Here is a 23,152-nt window from a genome sequence, read left to right on the forward strand (position 1 = left end):
AGATGGTTTCAGTGGAATCTTTAGTCTACACTCACCCATTTGGTATGTCATATTCTTTCTAAAACGGACATGTGAATTTCTAGTTGCAAGGTCTACTACTTTCAAAGAAGGAAAAAGTGATTGTTTATGCTTTCTTCCTTATTTGTCAAATAAAAGCAGGAAAATGATTTCTATATTGTAGGAAACAAGTTGTATGAATCTCTTTATAACACTAACTGTACAAGAGGATGTTTAAATAATGTGAGACAAATTCTATAAATATGGCTCACGAGAATACATATCAAACCGATGGAGAGCTACAAGTCTGAAATTCTTATGCTTTACACCTGAATCATCCCATTCTACCTTTGTTCTTAGATGATCGTCATGAAATTTCTGAGGTAAAAAAAGTCATTTGGGAACTCCCCATTGTCCAACCAAGATCTCCACATTTTATCTTTCTAATGCAGATATACTTTAAGATTAAAAGTTCAATCTTTGTATCCTTCGATATACATCAAGTGTGCCTGCATGGTTTGGGTCTAAGCAAAGAGCCGCCTGACAATCTTGAAGAGCAGATGATAGGTCCCCCATTGATTCATAAAATGCTGCTCGTAGATGAAGCATTTGCAGGTCAGGCTTGAACTTTATGGCCTTAGTGAGTTCTTCTACTGCTTCAGTTTCTTTTTGCTCATCCATCATCACTGGTCATACATTTAAGGTTTGAAAAATGAGGTTGGAAAATGGTAGAAATGGAAGAAACTGAAATTTCTACCTACTATATTTACTAGTTGGTAAATACAAAGACGCTTAAAATTACTAATTGAAACTTTGTAATAGATTTTGAAACACCAAAGAAAGGACAATAGATAAAATAAATAGCTGTCCTTTAGGAATTCAGATCCCGCATACTATTTGATTAATTTCAATGCTGATGCCAAACTTGTTAAGTAGTAATCTAACTACAGATGGTTAAATTGAACATGGTTAATTAATAAACTCAAATGGCAGATAGGAGAGTGAGCAACAAGGGAAAGTACCTGCTGCCCTGTATCTATATGGGTAGGTCCTTAAAGGATCAAGTTGAGTTACAACATCAAGATCAGCCTTTGCCATCTCACGGTCACAGTATTCTGATCTTTTCTCATATGCTGAGGCATTGCTCTCTGCCTTCTCAATTAGCTTGGTCATCTCATCATATGCAGCTTTTCTTTGATTTTTCTGATGATAAATGCGTGCCACACCTTGATGAGCTCTTGTGTGCCTAATTGCAAGAGCATTCTTGTAGCATTCTTTTGCAAGCTCAAGCTTACCACAATCCACATAAATACTCCCTAAGTTATTCAATGCCTGCAAAATATTGCACGAGTATAAGACATTCAAATAACTGCAAAACACTTAATTCACTAGCAATAGTTATAGTATCAGAGATCACACAGACTTGTCCTTTGCGAAGACCATCTGAAGGACATTTAAGTGCTTCTTTTAGAAGCTGAATAACGTAGGAAGAAGATTCAGGATCCAGAGTTGTATCTGCCAACACATATGCTTTTAGAAAAAAAGCTTCAAATGATCTATGCTTTGCAATGGATATGTCAGCCCTTGCCAATGCTTCTTTGCGATATCCAGTGTCATATAGGATCCATCCTTCATAAACTAGCCTCTCTTGCATTGAGCTAGAATGGTTTCTGGCCAATCGTAAACTGCGCATTGCAGCCTTTTGACAGTTTAATCTGTAAATTTCACAAATGTGAGTTTCTTGACATTGTAAAACAGAACTAAATTTGAATACAGAAAATTGCTACATTGTAAATGTAATAAGCTAGTCATTGTCAAACATTCAGGCTCAAGTCCTAAGGATCCTTGACAATGTGACAATAAACACAGTGAGAATTGAAAGTTAAAGAGGAGATATTTGTAGTTCAGTTACACATATACTAACCTCAATAGGAGGAGAGACTGACGAAACTCTAGCACACTCTTTCCAGGCTCATTCTCTAGCATTTGATGTATAATAGCCAAAGAACCAATATCATCTACACAAGACCATTGTTGGTACAACTGCATCCAGCAATCAGCCTGACACTTCTGCTGAACTCCACGGTTTAGAAGTTGGAGCAAGTATTCCCCTTTGATCTTCCCATGTGAAGTTATGTAATTCGGTTCTATGGTCAGCAGCGCCCGAATATCTCTCATTGCACTGTCATAGTCCTCAAGTGCAACATACAACCAAGCTCTCAATTCTAGGCAATCAGGGGAGAGTTTGAATCCAATAAACCTATCTAACTCTATAATTCCTTCCTTTATCTTCTTCTCTTCCACCTTTGCTAGTGCTCTATACTTATATGGAAATGAAAGAGAGGGATCCAATTCAGTTGCAACATCTAAATCAAAACTCTTTTCCTTTCCCATGTTATACAGTGCACGCTCCTGATACATCCACCCTGCTGGTTTATACTCAAATATGAGAGAACTAATTAACTTATAGGCTGAATATGGTTGACCCTGCTTGTACTTAGTTCTGGCCACACCAGCCAAAGAATAAACATGACCCTCCTCAACTGCTGCCTCAAAACAATGTTGAGCTTCTTTGTATTCATTCCTTTCAAGAAGCACACACCCCAATTGGTGGAATGCTAGTGCCTTCTGCCATCTTTCTGCAGCACACTCCCCCATTCTCTCCAGCAACATCATTGTGGTTTTAGATACCATGCTTTCCTCCATTGCCACCTGACTCAGGAAGTAGTACAATAAGAAAGAAGCACACCCCACATTGGCCAACCTTTCCTTTGCCTCAAAACTACAGAATATTTTTGCCACCTTTGGATTATATAGAGAATTTGGAAGCTCCCTAAGCAACACTTGTAAGCAAGCCCCTACAAGAAGGGTGGCTCTCTCTTCCAATCCATACTCAATAAGCACCAATGCATCTTCAACATTCACAACAATTGAAGCCAAATGTGCATCACAGGCAGACCTCATCTCCACACAACAAAACCTATTGGCAAAGGACAGCAGCTCCAAAACAGTCATTGGACAGAAGAGGTCCAATCTCTTAGTCCTGCTGTAAAACTCCACTGCCCTCATCCCCTTTGGACATATCCCGTTTCCTGAGAAATCGATCTTGTTCGTTTTGGACTCAGCAAAGCCACCATAGAGCATAGCATTAAAAGGGTCTGAAAGTGCAGCTATCCTGCACCTAACACAACTGATTTCTTCACTTCCAACACAGAACAAAACATCACTTTCCTCGTCTGGCAAACACACACTATCAGTGCAGGTTTCCTGATTTGGCTCTTTCTGACACTGGCAGTGATCATTAACTGAACAAGGACTAAACCCATGTTCCAAATTCTTCTTTGGACACTCAACAACATAACCAGCACAATCCATTGAACACACACCAACTAGCTCATCATCCCTCCTCTCAAACCTCAACCACGCAGACAACACAACCTTGGAGAGCACATCCTCAGCATTTTGACATGCTGTCCTGAGACATCTTCTGAGTATTTTCTGATCACCAAGGCCACGCAAGAGAGAGTACTGTTCCGCACACATTAAGGCTTTGTTGGACTGTGTACAACACTCCATGCGATGATAGAGTTCTGATAAGGTCTCTACAAGGTTGATGGGCTTAAGGTGAGGTTCTATGGATGGTTCAATGGTGTCGGTCGAAGGTAGGCGAAGAAGGGCAAGGTTTGCTAGTGATGAGGTTGAGTTGTTGTTGGTAGTTCTGGATTTGGTTTTTGACCATGATGGTAACATGGTTTTGTTTCTCTTAAGGTAGTTGTGAGGTTTGGTGGCAGCAGCCACTGAGGCTTTGCTGCTATTGCCACCATTTGTTTCTGATGAAGAAGAACTGAGAGCATGAACTTGAGTGCTCTTGAAACGTTCAGTTAGCTTCAAACCACGCATCTCTGATCACTTATGCGTACTTTGATTTCAACCCCTTCTGCGTAAGTGCTGAACTTTGAATAAACATAAACATGGGGTGTGAACCTTTGAGTGAAGGAACTTCATTTTGTTATTTTGTACTTGCTGCAACATATATATATATATATAGAGAGAGAGAGAGAGAGAGAGAGGTGAGTGTGTAGCCTTATAGGTTGGGGTGGGGTATACAGTTTTAGGATTGAAGAAAAAAAAGGAATTGTTCTTGTTGATGGTGGATGGATGATGATGAAGACCAGTGGCAGATGCAGGATCCTGAATTAGTGGAGGCAAAAAAGCTTACTTGTTGCTAGTGTTATGGGAAAGTGAGAAAATGGAGAATAGTGGGTTCAAATATAATAAACTAGAGGGGGCAAAACACAAAAATTTGCACACTCTGAATTATATATATAGGTCCGCCAATGGCCTAAACTGACTATTGGCATCTTCTTTTTTTGCTAAAACTGAGTGGAAAATTCAAGCTTCGGATAATGCGTGATTTTAGAATCAAAGAATAGGACTCTACACATCAACACAAACTGAATGAATGAAAAGGGTTGGTGTGTTTGTGGCGTAAATAAACCAAAGTTAGCAACTAGCAGTTAAATTTCTTGGTGTGATCAGGTGAAGCTGCTATGCTATGCTCAACCTGTGCCATTAACTGACTCCACTTGTGACCTCACAAGGGATCGAAAAAGAGAAAGAGGAGCATACAATTACAGATCCTTCAGAAGAACCACTCCAATTTGGGACACAAGCATGCCAGTCTGGTCAACTGGTTCCATGATCATTTTCTTTTTGTTGTATTAAAAAAGTAGGACACAGAGTCACAGATTATTTAATTGTTCCACCACCTAAGTTAAACGTACCTTAATAATGAACGAATTCTTCTTTATTAGCTAAGAACCTTTGGCTTAATTTAATTATTATTCAAATATTCGGATTGAGATGGAATTGCATGTCAAGCAAAGTGCATAAGGTGGAGTGAGTTGTGTAACCAATCCAATTATTATTTTTATGTTAGGTGGTCTTATCAACACCAAACATATTGTATATTCACATTTTAAAATATTCTCCTCTCCAAAAGACAATAATAACAATATAATAATAATTATCAAAGTAACTTCTAATCCAATAATAAATTTTAAAAAAATATTATTCAATTAAAAATTATAAAATAATATAATAATTATTAAAGTTATACCAATATCATTTCATCTTTCCTCTATTAATAATAAGTTATTATAAGAATTTGAAACTTATCTTATGTTTACTCTTTTCTCCAACAAAGTCGATTTACTAATTACTATGTATTTTCTAATCTAATGACGATCAACAGTACTATAGATTATTTTGATTATATTGGTTGAATGTCCAATTCATGTGTGGCTCTTTATTTGTTTTTTCTAGAGGAGTAAAAGGCATAAGGTGATTAAGGAACAACATTTCCTTTTGGGGCCTCAATATTCTATTATATATTCTTTGTACAACATGTGATCTAATTACGATGTATAACATATAATATCATGTATGAAATAATTAAAAATGATCCACTACATCTCCACGGCACATGAATTTGCGAGGATATGATTGGTCACGCCTACATAAAGTGGCAAAAAACATCAAATCTGAACATATAAACCAATGATGCTAGTCTTCGGGCTTCTAATTCTTGATGGGTCAGGAAGATGGTAGATTTAGCAACACCTCTTTGCAAAATTTATTTATTTATTTTATAACTTCAAACAATTATGTATGATGGCTCTTCCGCATAGAGATTCCAGCAATAATTGGATGCATGCATATGATGCATGTACAAAAGAATAATATCTGCACGTCAACACAAGTTGGAGTTCATGTAAGGAACAAAAGCAAAAGGGGAATAAATATACTCATCTCAAGAGAACAAAATGACAATAAAAATGATCACACATCACTACAAACACCATGTGACACAACTGAAGCATGTTCTTCTCTAGTACTGTCCCACAAGGAAAACTTAAAAGCAAATTGTTGAAAATGACCCAAATGGCTTTAAGAAAATGGTTCCTCGAATCTATGCAAATCTGGATAGTTGCTAATTCCTGTATGGCACAACATTTTTTTGTGGCACAGAACTCAAGTCTTTTTGTTTGCAGCATCTCTTGGTCAATGCTCCCAGTGAGAGTATCTTAGCTTTTGACACAGCTTGTAAAATTTAAGATCATCTGTTAAGATTACGAAGATAAAAGCAGAATTAAAGAGGCTATAGGCATGCATCTAGGGATATTTTTGGCTGATTATGTATTTAAATTATTTTTTTATCTAAAGTAAATTTGGAGTGAGTTTGATCCATCCTTTTCATTTTATTAATTATTTTTTATTATGCAACTAATCTCGTTTTAATCGAAGACCGATACTTGAGTCAAGAAGGATTTTTATTTTTATGGTTTCATTTTATTCTAAACGGAGAGATTATAGAAAGGAATGCATAAAAAATAGAATTATTATGAGTTTAATTAATGTCTATGGAGTAATGGTATAAAACAATATCATTTAATCACAAATCATCGTTAGAATGACTTTAAGATAAATATTTTAAAAATTAATAAATTTATCATACATGATAAATTATGATTGAATGTCCTAATATAACCTTTTCTTTCTCTTATTATATATTATCAATCATTGAGCTTTTTCTTATATTTTATTTCCATCTTATTTTTCATTACATCATTTATTGTATTTATAAAAATAAAAATTCTTCTTTTATTTTTTTATCTCTTTCTTTTTCACTATAGGTGTATGAAGTATACGTTTAACATTTTCTAAAAATGTATAGTGGTAGCATGAAGTAAATGTTGCTGAAGCTAGCAGCATATGGCTATTTGGCAGCAACTGACAAACTCTGCAGTGGACAGGAACAGGGTTGCCAATTTTAAAGAGTAATAACTACCAAATTATCACTATTTTTCTTTTGTAAGAGTATCCAACGGTAATATATGTCTTGTCTTGCCAAGAAAATCAACACCGTAGTACATGATCACGTGATGATACACAAGTGGATGCATCCTCACGTAATATATTTCTTGGTATGAACATGAACTTTCAATTCATTAATTTCATCACACCTCTCATGTGGTCATGTTTGCCTCTGAGTACTAATGGCCTGAAGGAAAAACATTAATATACTAAAAAAAATTATATTTGGTTTTGTTAGATTTACATTTTTTATATTCTATTTTAATTTTTTTTTAAAATATTTATCTCATTTAAATCAAACATATCTTTAATTTTTTGTGAGAAAGTTTGATAGAAATCGTACTCTTGTATTATATAAGGAAATAAATTTTGGACACGGAAATAGAGAGGAAAAAAATTTAAAAAAAATATAAGTATGAAAAGTGATTTAATGTGATTCGAAGAATGGAATAAAGAAAAATAATAAATATTAATAAAATATTTGATATATAGAAGTCTTATGTATCATCACTCAAATTTTTAAATACTTATCTGTACGTAGTTATTCAATCAGAAGTTTTACAACAAAGATATTCACCGTTAGATTTATATTATATATAGTTATGAAAGATGAGAAAATAATATTTTTATAGTTGGTAATAAAAGGTGGATATCTTTGCGGGAGAAGCATGAAAGTTGCAAACTCTTGAATGTTGAAATTACACCTTGAAAATCAACACTGACTTTAACTTTAATTGAAGAACACTTAAAACATTTAAGGAACTGTATCTTAAGTTTTGTCTCCAATTTATTTTCGTCCCTTTCTTTTTTTCTTAAAAAAAATCCCGCTTCTCTTTTTAGCCTATTGTATGTGGGATAAGGTAAACAGCTGATTAATGAAAGAGGTGGTAGAAATCAATGTCAAACTAAATGCAAGTCAGGTGTGGAATCAAATAGTAGGATACAACTGAGTTAACAGGACTTTGAAGCAACTTAAAATTGCCTAGTTAAAAAATTGCTTTATTAGAAAGTTGCAACAAGTTAGCTTTACTTCTTTCTTCATAAAATATAAAACACAACTGATGGAGCAACACATATTTTTTAAAGCATAACTAGACAAGCAATGATAGGAGCATGAAATAAAAAAGGTCACGTGTCACTTACAAATATTTTATAAAATTAATTGTTGTAGTAGCACCACCGTGATGAAGAAGATCAAACCATGACTTTCTTTCCAAAGGAATGCTTCAATTTCAAGAAGGTCAAGAAGAGTTTCTTTTTCCTCAAAACAATCTCCTTTCCTTGTTCAGTTGGGAAACAGTAATCAATGTGATAGTCATACATTTTATCGTTAAAAAAAATAATAAATACTATATCTGATCAAATGTAATCGGGATTCAATTAAGATGACTATAAAAGTAATTCACTTAAATATGTATAAGGCTACCACAAGTTTAATTGGAGAATTGGAGAAAATGATGTATCAAACCCTCGAAGTCCGTTCAGAATATGAGAGAGAAGACTAACAAACTTTGAAATGGAAAATGGAAAATAAGTCATTGGTTGGAGTAATCCTTAACTTGATTTCTTAATGTTTCATGTGTGAGTATTGTGGATAGAAAAAATGTAATTAAAAGAAAAAAAAATCTCATTAAAAGTTGTCAGTTAGATTTTTTGATAAAAATTCATTATTAATAAAATTGATGACTACTCTATATCAATAAAATGATAATCAAAAAAACTTTGAAATGAAAAAAGTTTTTAAAAATATTTTTATTGATTTTTTAATGAATTAAAATTACAACGTTCTTGAAATTAAATTAAACTAAGAATACAAATCCTCATCTTGCTTGGACAAGCAGGTGCCTAATAGCCCCAAAGGCCATTGGGAAAAAACAAAAGAGAAGATAAGACAAAAGACAACATGCACATACGATTGTCCTCCTGGATTGTTGCTTCATGTATCTCCAAGTTGCTTCTAGCATCTTTTTCGAAATATTTATTTTACCTTTTAGATTGACCATTTCGGAAGTCAATATTTGTAATCATTTTGGAACATAATTTTGATCATTCTGAAAGCTAAAAAAGAGGTGCACCAGGAAACAATAGGAGCCTACTACTTATAAGGCTTTGGTAATCTCATCCTTTTTTATCTAAGTTCACGCTCAATTTTTTTAAGTAAAAAATAAAAAAAAATGAGAAATTTATATTTTCCTTGCATATTTCAACAAAATCTTGTCAAGATATACAACAGAAATGTATTTAAATTGTGCATCTTAACAAAATTTGGTGGAAATACACATTAAAAATATTTTTTTTATTGTGCAATTCAACAAATATTGTCCATACACACTAGTGGTCTCAAACATGTTAACTCAATTCAATTTGCTCTTAACTCACTAAAAATGGGTTGGATTGAGTTATGTTTAAGTCGATTATTTTTCATTGAGTTTAAGATTTCAACCCAACTTAATTTGTGCTCAAATGTAGATTAAGTTGAATTGATTAGTCAAAATTTATACAAAGATTAAAAGAAATATGTTGCAAATGATAGCTCATGAGTTAACCTGCTAGATAAATGATTTTAAAATCACAAAAAGTATATAAAAAAATCCAACTGGTGAGTCAACTCAAGTACCCAATCCGGCAAATTGACCAAAGCAGGTTCCTTTTACAAACTTATTTTCAAAAGGGGACTATTTCAAAACTTTTTCCGAAGGGGTAAGTTTATGGAGGGATTTCGTCAGTGGAGTTGGCGAGTTGGACACGTGGCAACATCTGAGGAAACTCGCCAGTGGAGATGACGAGAAACGGTCCACATGGCGGGTTCCGCCATTCGTAATGGGGAAATGCTTTTTTTACGGAATTTTTTTTTAACTTGAAACGGGTATAACTTTTGATAGGAATGTCCGTTTGAGACCCATAATATGTTAAAATGCTCGAAATTGAATGAGGAATCCCCTGGAATTTTGACATATTATGGGTCTCAAACGGACATTCCTATCAAAAGTTATACCCGTTTCAAGTTAAAAAAAATTCCGTAAAAAAAGCATTTCCCCATTACGAATGGCGGAACCCACCACGTGGACCGTGTCTTGCCATCTCCACTGGCGAGTTCTCCCAGCTGCTGCCACGTGTCCAACTCGACAACTCCACTGGTGAAATCCCTCCAAAAACTTATCCCCTCCGAAAAAAGTTTTGAAACAAACCCCTTTTGGAAATAAGTTTGTAAAAGGAACCTGCTTTGGTCAATTTGCCTACCCAATCCAATCCAACCTGTCATTGACTTGTCGAGTTAGTGGGTTGCATTCGATTGAGCTATGAGACTTGATGGATTCAATCATGAAACCCAACTCAACCCATTTAAATGGATAAATGAGTTGAGTTCATTTTGTTTTGACATTCCTAAGATGCACAATAGAATTATATTTTCAGTCTATCTTAATAAGATTTTATGAAGATACAAAACAAAAGTATATTTTTGTCAAAGATATTTGTCAAAAAAAAATTAAAAGTTGGAAGTGAACTTAGAAACAAACGTTGTGAGAATAGCAAAGTCCTTGCACATACATACAAAGCCCAAAGCATATTCGGAGAAAAAAAAAACAAAAGACAAAAGACACTGGTATCAATAACAAACTTTGAAATGAAAATAACATTTTAAATAATTTTTTTTTTTATTGAATTACACGTACATATGTGTCTCCTCACTCTCCAGTAAAAGCAAACTTGTTTTAGACAATACACCACAGATTCATCATCGGCCAATGTTTATTATTAAAAAATAATCATTTCTTAACATCATTAAGCATTTCTCAAGATAAAACCATGTCTCGCTCATAGAAGGGTCGGCCATTCAAATATATAGCACCTAGAGACCTATTTCATAACATCAAAGTACACATGTATATGCTTATTTCATAACATCAAGTTGAAGCATGAAAAATAGAGAAATGCTAGCAAAATATTTTCTAAAACACTCTTGCTAACATATTTTCAATTACAGTATTAATGAAAATTTGTTGAAACTTACAAAATTATATTACAGAGTGTATTACTAGCACTCTTCTCAAATATCATGACACCATCCACCTGATGCACGAGTAACTCATTCGGGAGAAGATACTAATCATCATATTCATTACAACATTGCTCTTCTACTAGTATTGGTCCATTTAACATTAAAACTATACAAAATTATATACGTAAGCAAGCACCAAGAAAATCAGTGCTCGATATACAAATATGCCTCCAAAACCAAAGGTTGTAAACGTGGCACAGTACCGGTTCGTTTTCTATCTAATGGTATTGGATTGTGGAATGCGATGGAACATAATAGAGTGAAATGAATAGATGGTTCCATCCTATACTCACCAAATTGAAGGGAAGAAAAAGGGGTGTTTAATGGAATGGAATGTATATTCCTTAATGTTCCATTCCATTTCATCCTATTTTAAGCAATCCAAACAATGGAACCATGTATCATCCCCTTTCATTTCATACTATTTTGTTCCTTTCTATCAATCCATACATAGGCCTTAGAGCATTTTCACAACCCAAAGCTTATATTTCCTTATATACAAATGTACAAGACAAGGTCCAATCAAATTTGCATCAGAGAGGGACTTACAGAGCCTGACATAAGTATCTAGATTGCCATATTGCTGGATTCTTTTCCTCAAACCTTGTAATACAGCTGCCCTGTCCAAGTACTCTGGATAGAATCCCAATTCAAGCATTTTCATGATAGTCTCTGCCGCCTCGTTAAAATGGCCGCCTTTGATGTAGCCTCTTAACAACCACGACAAACTTTTCTTCTTCTGTGGTGAGCTCACTACCTCCAACCGGGTCAGCAGCCTTGCCGTGGCATTGGACTCCTTTTGTGATGCACAAATGGCAAGGACAATGTCATAGAGATCTCCATCAGCCTCCTTACCCACAAGCTTCATCTCCCACAACTGCCTCTCAGCCTCAATTCCATGACCGGCACAAATATACATAGCAAGGAGCCTCTCGTGAACGATTCCATGAAGTGATGGGCTGCCATCTTGAATCACCCAATTGGACAAGCGCACCCCGTCGGCTAGTGTATCAGATTGATACTTCTCAGTAAGTTCAACATCTTCTAGATCTAACTCAGCTACCAAACCAGCCCTTGTAAAGCCTTTCAACTTGCGTAGAGCTTTGGCAAATTCATTCAGTTCCTTAACCACAGCAGTCATTGCAACAAGGTAACTGTAGATCTCTGGCTTCAAGCCAGATTCTCTAAAACGAATTACTAATCTAACTGCATTCCTATAGTCACCCTCAGCCTGCAAAAGAAAACATTCAAATTAACACTTGTGGATATAGTCCTGAAATGAAACTGCAACAAGTATCCAAGAAGAGTTATAACAATGGGGCAATACAATTTTGTCATCTTCATATCGTTCCACAAACCAGGCTAAATAATTGAACAGGTAATCAGGAAAAAATAAATCCCTAACCTTCTTTGACCCTAGGAAAGAAAAACTGGTAAAAATGCATATGGGACATTATAGGCTTAAGATACTAAAAACAAAGTCAGCAACAAGTCACAGAGTGCTCTTGCTACAAATACGACTTACACGTTGAACAAGGTAGTAAATTTGAAAATGAAGTTGAACAAACAATAAAAAACAAGCTTTTCTAGTTTCCAAAAGGTCTTTTCATAATAACTTAGGAGCTCCATTCTACATTTGAACGGGGAAGAGAGGGAATGGTAACCCAAGATTATTTGGTTTCCTTTCCATCGCATTCCATTCCATTCCACTCATAGTTAGATATTAAAAATAAAAAACACAAGTGGGAGGAGACACATTTCCCCTCCTTGAAAGAACAACCTAATTATATAAATCAAACCACCAGCAACAATGTCATCAATTGACTAAAACCGGAGCAATATCAGACAAGACCACCAACACAAACCAAGTTATGCAAACCAGAAAAATGTAAATTCCAAGCTCCAATTAACAAAACATCTAAGGGAACCAAAGGACAAATAACCCCCACAATGCCTCATTCAACTAAGTCATCCATCAATTCTTAAGTTTCAAACGAGAGCTAACTATCCAACCAAGTAAAAAAAAGCTAGACATCAGACATCAAATGCTTACATACCATCATCTTCCAAGCAAGATACCCAGTTGGCCCTCCTTTATGCCCTTCTTCGTCCTCCTCAACATAAGGGATTCCGCGCCTCAAAACCTCTTCCACAAACAAGACAGCCCCTTCCTTCTCCCCCATTTCCCAGTACAAGGAAATCACCTTCTCAATCATGCTAAAACCCGGTCTCAACCCCACGCAATCCATGTCCACGAGCAAGTCAACCACATCACCCACGCCATGCTGCTGCTGAATCAACTTCTTCACCCAACCACACATGATGGCAACCATGAGCTCCATGGTCTCCTTGTCAACCCTATTCTCCTTCCTCAGCCAATCAAACACCTCCAAAGCACACCATGAGTCCCTTCCATCCTGGGAGAAATACACCAACACAAGCTGCAGTTCCCTTGCAGACAAACGGTCATTCATCTCCTCAAGAACATCAGAGGGCTCCCTTGTCATCCTCTCAAGCTCCTCAATTGCCTCAAAGAATCCATCACTCATTTCATCGTTACTGGTCACATATTGGTCCATTTCAACGGATTTCAGAGCCCTAAAACCCCTTAATGAACCGTGTTTTGCACTGACAAAGGAAGGGTTTTTGAACTTGCAGGATCTGGCAGATAGCCCACCATAGAATTTGAGGGAAAATCCACAGTGTGATGCAGGAAACATCAAAGGGTGCCTCTTCCTTTGTGATGGTGAAACAGAAGAAAACACAAAACCCAATTTGAAAATTGGAGCAAGACCGTGTGCACTGGCCATTTTCCCTCTCTCTCTCTCTCTCTCTCTCTCTCTCTCTCTCTCTCTCGTTCTAGAAATTCAATTCAGTGGTACAGATAAGTGTCTATGTACACAGAAAAATAATGGGAAGAGGGAAAAGATTGAATTTTTGTATCTGGGTTCAATGAATTCTCAAGTGAAATTTAAGCCCCAGAAACAGAAAAGGGAAGAAAAAAAAGAGAGAAAAACCTGATTTTGAGATTTTCCCAAGAATTTTCAGTGACTTCGGGGGCAAGAGAGAAAACTGAAAGGCAATATTATTGCCATAAAAATTCAAAGAATGAGATTAACTGAAAAACAAATAGATAAAAAAAATAAGAAGAAAAAATGGGGTTGTCAAGGGTCTGTTTTGGCATCGAAACAAAGGACAGAGACAGCAGAAGTTGCAATTTGCTTGCTAAGGTTTATAAGGGTTAGAATACGTGTACCAACCGCTACGACACAGTTCTCACCACCGTTCAGTCTAAGAAACTAAACAAAACAGAACAGTCACTGACATATTATAGTGTAATTTTAATAAAAGAGGATTAGGATAACGTGGTTACTGATTACTAATATGTTATTTTGGTTTGCACTATTATTATATATTATAATGTAATTATAACGTGTGATTATATTAGTTATAACTTAGTTGATAGTGTAGAATTATTGACCAAAAGAATTATAGTCTATTGATATAACTCATTTGGAAGACGGGCACCTTTAGGTAGAATAGTAGTATAAATGTATAATACTACAATATGTTGGGCTATTGCCATACTTGACACACACAAAAAGATTTGTACAATGCATCTAACCACTCTTAATGGCTTAAACTTTTATTTAATTCATTAATTGAGCTCTAACTTCTAAGTTGATCTTAGAGTAGTTAATTCATCTATTAATCTTCTTAATTAGATTTAACTAAAAATAATTAGTATAAGTGAGAGATTAATTATCCTATTTTTTATTATTAGTGTAATTTTAATATAAAAAAAGGGTTAGGATAACATGGTTACTTGTTTCTCACTTTTATATATATTAAGGGTGTTTGGTTTGTATTTCCATTTCCTGTTTTCATTTTCTGAAATCAGTTTTTATTTTCAAGAGATTAGAATTCTAAAAACATGTTTGGTTTAACTTCTTATTTTCTGTTTTTAGGAAATGAAAGCACTGAAAATGTGTTTGGTTTGAACTATTTTCACAACTAATGTATATTATTCTATATAAATACCAAAAAATAAACAAGTGGAGAATTAATAAAAATGAACTTGCAATCTAACTTGAAATAAAAATCATGTTGCAATTTAACTCTAAATAATAAATAAGAGAATACGTGTCATTACTCTACTGCATGTCCTCAGCTTCACTTTTTAATACATTGACAAAAAAAATCGTACGAGGTCCAAAATAAAGGAGCAAACACTCAAATCTTCAAATACAACTACGAGAAATTTGAAACTTTGGATCTCCAAATGACTAAGTTCTACTTCTGATCACAAGGAAAAATATAATTTTCAGTTAATTTTCTAAATAAAGCACATTGTGCAGTACAACATAATGGTGGTGAAAATCTGAATTTTTATTAAAGTTAATTATAGGAAAATGTATTTTAAATTTTTAAATGTGATATATTAAATTTCTATTACATGAACAATTTAAACTATAATAAATAGTTTATTTCCTCTCGGAAGTATCCTGCTTTACTCTCTTAAGTATATTTGTTGTAGAAAGATTATTTATCTTTTAAAAATTTAGAGCATTGTTTACTTATCTTACTAATCTTTTTTACCTTAAAGACCACCCAATAGAGAGAGTATGAGAGTAATAAAATGAACTTGTAATTTAACTTGAAATAAAAATCATGTTGCAATTTAACTCTAAATAATAAATAAGATAATACATGCCATTAAATATAAATGAAAGTTCTTAAGTTTGAATGCTAACAAAAGCTTAACATTTAATATAAATTCTTTTAAGATCTACGGTAATCTTCTCACATTTCATTTGTTATGGTTTGTCGAACTTATGCCATTTCAGTTGTTTGATTTTCATTGACACCTTGTTGCTCTACACTTAACCATTGCTCATCCATATCCATGAGCTGTTCAGCATATTGGTCAAAGAGTGTATCCACACCATTTTGCATTCTTATAAAATTATGTATAGTGCAACAAGCAATAGAAATTAATCTTTGTCTTCTAATGGGATAACTTGGCATCAATTTCAAAATTGGAAATCTTGTTTTCAAAACTCCAAAGCATCTTTCAATGACATTCCTTAATGAAGAGTGTCTGTAATTGAATAATTCTTCTTTTCCACGTGGACGTCCACATCCTTCGCGAAAATCGCGCAAACGATATATGTTCCTCCTGAAAGGAGCGAGATAGTCTGGCATGTTAGGAAATCCAGAGTCGACCAAATAGAATTGATCGACAACAAGAACAATTCATATATTCAATAAGAATGTATGCTCTAGACTATAACAATCATTACGTTAAACTAATAAATAAATAAAAGATAAACATACCTCCATTAGGCTTTGGGAAATTATTTTGATATGTTGTTCAGAATTCAATTCCACACACCTACACCGTTGGAATTTGTGAGATAATATTCGTGAATCAATTCCGCACACCTACATCGTTGGGAAATTATTTTGATATGTTGTTCGGAATTCAATTCCGTACACCTACACCGTTGCAGCTATTCTATTGATTAATGCATTGGGAGTGGAAAAATTGTCCAGTTGCATGGCAAGGACAATATCGTAGAGGTGATCATCACAAACTCACAATAATACTTGAAGTTGTCACTTCACAAGACTTGTGGATTTGGTATGCATTTTTTGGAGTTGTAGGTTCAAATAATGATATTAATGTGTTAAACCAATCACTTTTTGCAAGGTCGAGCTCCTCTAATACAATTTATAATTAATGGAACTCCATATAATATGTGGTACTATCTTGCATATGATATTTATCCAGATTGACCCACATTTATGAAAACCATACCAATGCCACAAGGTCATAGAAGAAAATTATTTGCAAAATGTCAAGAAGCAGCTAGAAAGGATGTGGAACGAGCATTTGATGTGCTCAAATCTCGATTTGCAATTATATGTGTTCCATCGTGTGTCTGGAACATAGATACAATAAAGGATATAATGTTAGCATGCATTATATTACATAACATGATTGTCGAAGATGAACGAGATACGTTCAATGATAATGTCGATACTGATTATGATCATGTAGAAATTGACATTTCAAATGTTGAAATATCTCATGGTACTTCTCTTGACTTTACTTCATACTTACAAAGAAGACATGTTATGCATACAAGAAGAAGAATTCATCAACAACTTCAAGTCGACCGTAATGAAATTTAATTTTTCTTAAAACATTAATGTTTTATAATTTTTTTATTATCTAATTTATGTATTTTTTTATTTCTTTTAACATTTAATCATAAATAAAAATTACATTTATACTGATTTTCCTATTTTTTAATATTTATTAATTTTTTTATTTAATATTTCATTAAAATTAATTATTTAATTATTTATATTTAATTTAATAATTAATTAAATAAAATATTTAAAAGTGAAATCATATAAAATCTAAAAATTTTATCTAAGGATCTATCACTAGGAAAGAGTAAGACACATCTTAAAGATATCTTCATTCCTAGAGTAACCTCCATCAAAAAATGACTAACATTCGAAATTGAGATCTACCACGATGCTGACTCTTTCACACAGTCCAAATCAGGCATTTCCATGTGATCTCTAGAGGTTGAAAAAATCAATGCGAGGTCGACAGGAAATCCTCGCCTCCCTCGCATGATGTTCCTGAGTTTCAACATGATTAGCGGCGGCAACACACTCCAAAGGTTTGACCCTGTCGCTTGCGTTTCTTCTGTCCCTCTTCTCCTCGCACCCACCACACGACCTACTTTCCATTTTCCTTCCCCTTTTCTCTCCAAACCCAAACCCACTTACCTCTTCACTTCTTTTTCTTCTTCTTCTTCTTCTTCTTCTTCCTTTTTCTCTTCCACCACGCCACCGCGATCCACCATGCTGCACCACGACCCTCTTGTCTCTGACGTCTACGCCACCGCCATTTCCGGCGTCGTTGCCCTGTCCTTCCTCAGATTGTTCCAAGAAACTGCAAAACGAGACCTCTTCGACCAGGTGGGTCTTAATGTGTGAAAGATTGAGTTTTTTTTGTTCTAGGGTAGGGTTAAGTTGAAGGAAAATGATATTGGGGTGTTGAATTTTGTTGCAATTTAGAAGCTTGGTGGAATTGACAGTTTTTGCATTCAATTTATTGTACACGTGTTGGATTGATTACAGACAAGCATTAGTGGAGTGTTTTTCATGTTTTTGGATTGCCAGAACTTAAATTTGTTGTTTAAGTTAAGGAATGGCACTATGAAGTAGATGAAAAGTGGGATTTTTTTTCCCTTTGGAGTATTAGAAATTTAGAGACCACAAAGAAGATTAGAGGTGAGAAAATTATGAATTTCCTCTTATATTGTGGAAATGGCTACTCCTATAAAACCGCATTTTTGTCCCCAATCTTGGCTCATGTCATCATGTTAGTCGCTATCTTTCAAAGAGGGTCATGAGTTTTTGTATGTTGTTTGTCGTTTAATAGATGCTGAATTGCTGTGTTTCTAAATGTGTATCTTGTTTGCATCGGCAGAATTCTCATAAACTATTTTCTCTGTTTAGAAATTAAATAGGAAACTTGTACATATAAGTATTGGGCTGATATTCATGCTCTGCTGGCCGCTATTCAGGTAATTGTATAGTGTATGAATTATGAGCCTGTTCAAAGTTCTGTTGCAATTTCCCTTGTTGATTACCTTTATTCAATCATTACAGTACTGAAACTTGGGCATCTTTCTTTGCTGCTCTCATTCCGGGAATCAATATATTTCGGATGCTTGTTATTGGACTTGGAATATTGAAAGATGAGGCCACAGTGAAATCAATGAGCAGATTTGGAGATTACAGGTTGCAATATTGTACACTTGAATTCCAGAGAGAAATACTTGAATCTGTGAAACAATGAAAAGTTTGCTCATTCTATAGTTAATTTTGTGTAGAAAAGTATATATTATTCTCTCAAATGATTAAGCAGATGCTGATCAATCTAGACCAAACAAAATGGATATACTTGACTGTTTCTTATGGTGTATAAAAAAGAAGGTTTGAGTAATGGTATAAATTACCTGCCAGGCTAAATATGTTTGGGCTGTAAGATTTCCTTCTTGTCTCTAGAATAAAAGTAACATTTTATTTGAATTTCCATTGATTAGTAATTGATTATGTGTCATTGCATTATTTCTTCATTTCTTCAGTTCTTCTTCTGCACCAGGGAACTTCTTAAAGGACCACTGTATTATGCCGCAACTATTACTTTGGCAGCCATAATATACTGGAGAACTTCACCTATTTCCATTGCTGCAATATGTAATCTGTGTGCAGGAGATGGTAATGTTGCCACAGCCAATTTCCCTGGAATTAGGCAATGTTTTAGCTGCACTAGGAATTCTTTTAAAAATATTAAAATTAGAAAGAAAAAAGCCCATCTCTACATCACTGTTACAAGAAGGAAACCTTATGGTGTTACTCCCTAGAATGATTGTTTCAGATTCTTATTCTTAATTTGTTGTTTCAGGCATGGCTGACATTGTTGGAAGGCGACTTGGCGGTGAAAAGATACCTTACAACAAAAACAAGTCCTTCGCTGGTTCAATTGCAATGGCAACTGCTGGATTCTTAACTTCCATTGGGTAATTTTCAGTTGACTTCTGTTGCTTTATTTTATTTTGGGTTTAAATATCTCTTAGTCCTTACAATTTTGTGCTTTTTTGTTTTTCATCCTTACAAAAAAAATTATTTTAATCCTTGCAAATTATGTTTGTTTTGTTTTTCATTCTTAAAACACTTTAGTGTTTTGGATAGTGAAAAAACGTTATCTAAAGCGCTATTAGGACGAAAAACAAAACAAACATAATTTGCAAGGACTAAAAAATAATTTTACAAAGACGAAAAGGAAAAAAATGCTAAATTGTAAGGATTAAAAATGTATTTAAGCCTTTTTTTGCCCTCAAATTGATAACCTATTTAATCTATGCTCCTATTAACAGTTAGTGTTTTGACAGGTATATGTGGTATTTTTCCTCATTTGGATTTATTGAGGGAAGCTGGAAATTGGTTCTAGGTTTTCTGTTAGTGTCTATTGTGACAGCATTTGTCGAGTCCCTGCCTATCAGCACAGAGCTTGATGACAACCTCACAGTTCCCCTCACTTCCATATTGGTGGGCAGTATCATTCTTTGATATGAAGCATATTGCAGTAAAACAAATCAGACACTAGGAATCAGTTCTCTACATCTTTCAATCTAGTTAGAAAATGTTTATTATGCATCTAGTTAAAGTAGTCTGTTTTGTTGGCAGAAAAATTGACTGATGTTTGTAGTGTATGCTCTCGATCAATATGGAAACAGAACAATTTGCAGTCTTGTGTTCTTTCTATTGGATGAATGCTCACAATTTTTGTTCACAATCCAGCTTTGAATATGTCTGATTATAACTGTTACATGATTATTGTTTTGATGTTTCCTTTCTGAAAAATGTGAAATTTTAATATGGATGTGTTAGAGGATTGTTACTTACTGGAACTTGAAGATGTTAAGTTGTGAAATAGCAATGCATCTTAACCTATACTTAGAAAATAACAAATGTCAATGCTTTGTGAACAGTACATGTACTAATACTTTACAAATGTACTAATACTTTACAAAGTCATATTATTATCATAAATTTATTATGTATGGTAATTTTGTTGACTTTTAATATTATTATCGTAATAGTCATATTTATCATAATTTCTTATTAATGTATCATAAATCTTTTACATTGATACTGTATAGATATGAAATTCTTATTTTTATGTTTCCATTGCCAGTTGATATGTTTACAGATGATTATTTTGTAATTATCAGCAAAAACCTATCAATTGAAAATGTAAACTTAATATGGTTAGCAAAAGTTAGAATCTAAATAATCTAGGCCAATTATTTCCCCTAACTGACAGTTTGGTATCTGGATAGTGATTGAAACAAAAGTGAAAATTTCTTCAAAATAGTGTGCAAGTGCAAGTAATATATTTTTAATTCCTGTAAATATTTCAAAATTTATTTTTAGTTTTTAGAATCTTTTAATTGGATTTGGATTTTTATTTTTTTATACTGAATGATTGGGAATCAAAAGTAGTATTAGAGGGTTTATAATAATTTATGTATTTTATCTAATCACCTGAATTAAATTTTTTTATTACTAAATGATTTTGTTTCCATTGAGTGACTTATTAAATATTGAGGTAACTAGTAGCAGTGGGTAAGCGGGTCGGCCCGCCCCGTATAAGGCTCATCCGCATAAGCCCGCATTGGTAGCGGACCGGTCCAATCCGTCCCGCTTCTTACACGGATCAAATAAATTGGTCTGTCCCCGTCCCGCGGGTCAAACGGGCGGGTCCGCGGACCTAATTTTAAAATAATTTTAATTTTAATAAAAATATAATACAATCAAATTAAGTTCAATACAAATGCAAATAAAATCTCAATAATTAGTCAATTACATCAATAAAATAAATAATGTCTTAACAAAAGAAAATCCAAACAATAAATCTAAAATATGAAATTTAAACATCTTCAACAACAAATGATTTCATATTTGAAGTAGCTTAAGCCTTCTCTATCTTCATATCTTCATCTTCTTTTCCTAAAATTCGAAATAATAATAAATATTTGAATAAAATCAAGTTAAGTGATTAAAAGACAATAATTATTACATATTATTTACATTGCATATCAAATACTAGTAACCAATTTCTAGTATATATTGTCAACAAGAAGCCTAGTTCGATATTTGTTAAGCACACGTAAGGAGAAAAAATGTTTTTAGCCTGTTACAACTACTAAATATGATATGAGTTATTTTTTATAATAAAAATATATTGAAATATCTTTAAAAATATTTATTTAACAATTATTTTTGGCTTAAATGATAAGAATTGATATTTTTATTATTTATGACTTTCAGATATGAAAATGATAGATTAAAAGAGAAAAAGATTGAGAAAAATACCAAAAAAGAAGATTTTTAACATGTTATCACTTATCTTTTTATCTTAATCTTTTATTTTTGTTATCTTTTATTTTTGTTATCTTATCTTTTTTTTATCATCTTTTAATTTAAATCTTTTATTTTTATCTTTATATCTTTATCTTATCTAATATATTTCTTTATCTGTTATCTTAAAAAAAAGTTTAAAGTGAAAAAGAAAAAAGTAAACCTGATATACTTGGATCATAATGCGGGCTGCAGGCAACCCGCGGATCCCGCGGGCCAAACCCGCATAATCCGTGGATTAAGCAGGGCGGTTTCAAAAATATAACATAATCATGAACCGTTTAAAAAAATTGATTCGTAACCCGCGCAGACCACAAACTCCACGGATCAGTCCATGGACCTAAGTCCGTTTACCCACCTCTAATAACTAGTCGTAATTCAATATGGATCAAATTTAATAAGCAAATAGAGAAATAACTGTTGTAAATGTTATAGTCTTATAGACAGTGCAACATGTGACAGACCAAAAAAATGACAGTGCAACATAACATGTTGCAGTAGTCATAACAGCAGTCACCTCTATCAGACCATAATCCTTTTGATAAGGATTATGATAAAGAGACAGATTGCTAGCAATTATTTATTTATTTATATATTATGAGTTTTTAGTTTTATTGTTATTATATTTTTATTTATTTTAATATAGCATAATATAATTTAAATTAATGATAATTTATAATTAAATTACAAATTATTATGAATTTTTTAAATAATCATCGCCAAATAAGCCATTGACAAAATTAAAAAAAAATAAAAATACAACTCCTACTAATCAACAGCTTCACTTCACCTAAGCCAATACTAAAAATTAAAAAGCTTTTCCCCCACGTTCTTATTTCCGTTAAAAACTTGGCCATTAATTAGCTCTTTAAAATTAATTAATTATTACTACAACAGCCATTAAGAAAATCACTAAAAACTCCATTCCAGATGAACAATAACACTCCAGGACACAAAACACACACATCCACCTTTTTCTTTTTTTGGTAAAATTGTAAAATTGGTTCCCCACTTTATTTTCAATTATGAATTTGGTCCCCATATAATTTAATTCACAAATTTGGTCCTTCAATTTTATAAATTTTTGCAAAATTGGTCTTGGAAGTCCGATTTGTACGTTAACCGAATGACCATTAACCTCAGACGTTGACTGCCACGTGTCAATGTCTGAATGGTTCCATGTAAAGGCTTCATTTTTTTGTA

At 33.6% G+C, this 23,152-nt stretch overlaps 3 protein-coding genes across 3 annotated transcripts; 1 reads left to right on the forward strand and 2 right to left on the reverse strand.

Annotated features, from left to right (window-relative positions):
* Positions 1-152: 152 nt before the first annotated feature.
* LOC100790527 (ethylene-overproduction protein 1) lies at positions 153-4,794 on the reverse strand. Its single transcript, XM_006602019.4, has 4 exons — positions 1,922-4,794; positions 1,421-1,712; positions 1,020-1,329; positions 153-683 (listed from the first exon to the last, which is right to left on the reverse strand). Exons 1-4 carry the CDS (start codon positions 3,895-3,897, stop codon positions 463-465), a joined length of 2,799 nt encoding a protein of 932 aa, XP_006602082.1. The 5' UTR covers positions 3,898-4,794; the 3' UTR covers positions 153-462.
* A 6,176-nt stretch (positions 4,795-10,970) lies between these two features.
* Positions 10,971-14,237, reverse strand: LOC100792633 (pentatricopeptide repeat-containing protein At2g30100, chloroplastic). Its single transcript, XM_003551185.5, has 2 exons — positions 12,991-14,237; positions 10,971-12,164 (listed from the first exon to the last, which is right to left on the reverse strand). Exons 1-2 carry the CDS (start codon positions 13,741-13,743, stop codon positions 11,391-11,393), a joined length of 1,527 nt encoding a protein of 508 aa, XP_003551233.1. The 5' UTR covers positions 13,744-14,237; the 3' UTR covers positions 10,971-11,390.
* Positions 14,238-17,391: 3,154 nt separating this feature from the next.
* Positions 17,392-20,331, forward strand: LOC100793696 (probable phytol kinase 3, chloroplastic). Its single transcript, NM_001255334.3, has 6 exons — positions 17,392-17,935; positions 18,479-18,546; positions 18,632-18,763; positions 19,128-19,243; positions 19,431-19,545; positions 19,918-20,331. The coding sequence occupies exons 1-6, from the start codon at positions 17,585-17,587 to the stop codon at positions 20,093-20,095; spliced, it is 960 nt and encodes a 319-aa protein (NP_001242263.2). The 5' UTR covers positions 17,392-17,584; the 3' UTR covers positions 20,096-20,331.
* The last annotated feature ends 2,821 nt before the right edge of the window (positions 20,332-23,152 follow it).

This window comes from Glycine max, chromosome 18, assembly GCF_000004515.6.
Source record: "Glycine max cultivar Williams 82 chromosome 18, Glycine_max_v4.0, whole genome shotgun sequence".
Lineage (NCBI taxonomy): Eukaryota > Viridiplantae > Streptophyta > Magnoliopsida > Fabales > Fabaceae > Glycine > Glycine max.